The sequence below is a fragment of the Ixodes scapularis genome, unplaced genomic scaffold (assembly GCF_016920785.2).
Source record: "Ixodes scapularis isolate PalLabHiFi unplaced genomic scaffold, ASM1692078v2 PGA_scaffold2__306_contigs__length_199485367, whole genome shotgun sequence".
In the NCBI taxonomy this organism is placed as follows: Eukaryota; Metazoa; Arthropoda; class Arachnida; order Ixodida; family Ixodidae; genus Ixodes; species Ixodes scapularis.
Genome location: NW_024609857.1, coordinates 145910563 through 145912415, shown reverse-complemented (window position 1 = coordinate 145912415; position 1853 = coordinate 145910563). Strand labels below are relative to the sequence as shown.

General features: G+C 44.4%; 1 protein-coding gene across 1 annotated transcript; it reads left to right on the top strand.

The window, feature by feature from the left end:
- The first annotated feature begins 345 nt into the window (after nt 1-345).
- LOC115315321 (LYR motif-containing protein 2) lies at nt 346-883 on the top strand. The gene is made up of 3 exons (XM_040208157.1): nt 346-406; nt 506-646; nt 761-883. Exons 1-3 carry the CDS (start codon nt 368-370, stop codon nt 836-838), a joined length of 258 nt encoding a protein of 85 aa, XP_040064091.1. The 5' UTR covers nt 346-367; the 3' UTR covers nt 839-883.
- The last annotated feature ends 970 nt before the right edge of the window (nt 884-1853 follow it).

Sequence of the window (1853 nt, the reverse complement as noted above, 5' to 3'; positions counted from 1 at the left end):
CAATGGGAAGTTGCCCACGCATATTGGTCGGACGCCGCCACCGCCGACCAAACGCAGGCACACGCAGCCATAGAGTTGCACGCAGCCGCCCACGCAGCCACCAATAAATATGCGTCGGCGGCGCCGCGCCGCCCAGTGGCGCCGTCGACCAAAAACGACCGCCGCGCCGCCCCCGGTTGAAATGCGACCAGCGCACTGCCGGTTTAGCTCTAAATATATATCCACCCATTCAAATCAAGTGTATATTAAAAAAAAAAAGAGGGGTAGGGCGCAGGAATTTTGGAAGGTTTCATTTATAAAACATATTGGGGTGTTTTCTGGTTGTCTGATGGTCTGGTCAGGTCTGGTCTTGAGGATAACAAACAACATGGTGGCCTCCAGCACGAAGACGATGTCTCTGAAACAAGTGCGTTCTGATCGGTAATTTACCCGAAAGAAAAGCCCGTCTGACGTTTGTGAAGTGTGTTCATCTGCGGGGGGTGATAGCATAATCGTTATGTTTCAGTTCATGCTGCGGCAACAAGTGCTGAAGCTGTATAGGGACGCTTTGCGAACGATTCGCAATGTGCCCGATGAAAGCCAGAAGGAAGAACTTCGCATGTGGGTCAGGCACGATATTGAAAACAACAAAGGGTTACAAGACGAGGTGAGCTTGAATATCATGACACTGCTTGCAAAACTGGACACAATCTGTGTTCAAACTTAGCCATGGGACTCCTTCCCACTAAATGCTTAGTTGCGTCTCGTTCACATTTTCCAGGACTTTATCAAGATGCATATTGCAAGGGGAAAACTGGCACTAAAGGAACTGCAGTCTACGTTACAGCTGTCCAAGTAAAAAATTGTACATAATATAGGTGAATAAAACTAACTTATTTTACGTTAAATGCCTGTCCTCGGAGGACCTTTAGTTATCTTGCTTCAGGTCACACACAACTCCGAGATCATGTTACATCACTGCTTTGAATGGGACAGGTACAGTGAAGGGTTCTTATTGTTACTGTGTACTCCCTCATTCGAAGACTGCGTCTGAAATGCAAGAGCACCAATGTGCTCTTAGTGTGTTGGGTGTACTTTAGGTGTATTTATTTTGATAATTTCAGCTGGTTTTCTGTTCTTTGCTTAGCCAGATATATTAAATAGCACTCATCTAGAGATTTGGAGCTTCATACAAAATACACCTCATGCAACTCTAGCTACATCCTATTTAATGTGCTTGTCAAGGAAATAGTCAAGTTGATCAAGCTAGGTCACAAGGCATACAAACATATAAATGTTGTCAACTTTTTCAGACTAGAATAATCAGGCTGTTAATTACAACTTTGGTAGACTCCCCAGCAAAATATGACATCAATTTTTCAAGCAAAATGCATAGCAATGATATCTAGAATTAAGTGAAGTTCAGACTCCAGTCGGTGTACCACATGCTGACAAAGGCTGGCTTTTCATCAGTTACCCCCTTTGTAATGTGCTATCACTCTCGCACGTTTGCTTATGCCATGCAAGAAATCAGCTTTTGAATAAACTACCCACAAGAGGCATGATGTGGAGTGTAGACGCTTTGCAGTAGCTGTGCATGGACACCGCCATAACTGACCTTCAGTTTTTGTTTCCTCTTATTCCGTTTATTTCACTTCATCATTACCATAGCAGGCCAGGTTATTGCCAAATCAGATTCAGCTGTGTCCTTTTCTAAAGCATCGGCCTTTGTAAAAGATCGTCAAGTATTGTTTCAGTTGCTCGGCATCTCGGTAAGACACGAGAAGGTCAGCAATGGCGGCTGTAATTTGGCGCGTGTGTAAAGCGTCTATACAGTCCTTCTGATACAATAGATTCCGGTTGCAGACTGAAGG

What these genes read in the sequence shown, in the direction of transcription:
- LOC115315321 (XM_040208157.1), top strand. Translation starts at nt 368, where the DNA reads ATGGTGGCCTCCAGCACGAAGACGATGTCTCTGAAACAA. An exon ending in AGACGATGTCTCTGAAACAA is followed by an intron (nt 407 to 505) that starts GTGCGTTCTGAT and finishes GTTATGTTTCAG; the next exon opens with TTCATGCTGCGGCAACAAGT. An exon ending in ACAAAGGGTTACAAGACGAG is followed by an intron (nt 647 to 760) that starts GTGAGCTTGAAT and finishes CACATTTTCCAG; the next exon opens with GACTTTATCAAGATGCATAT.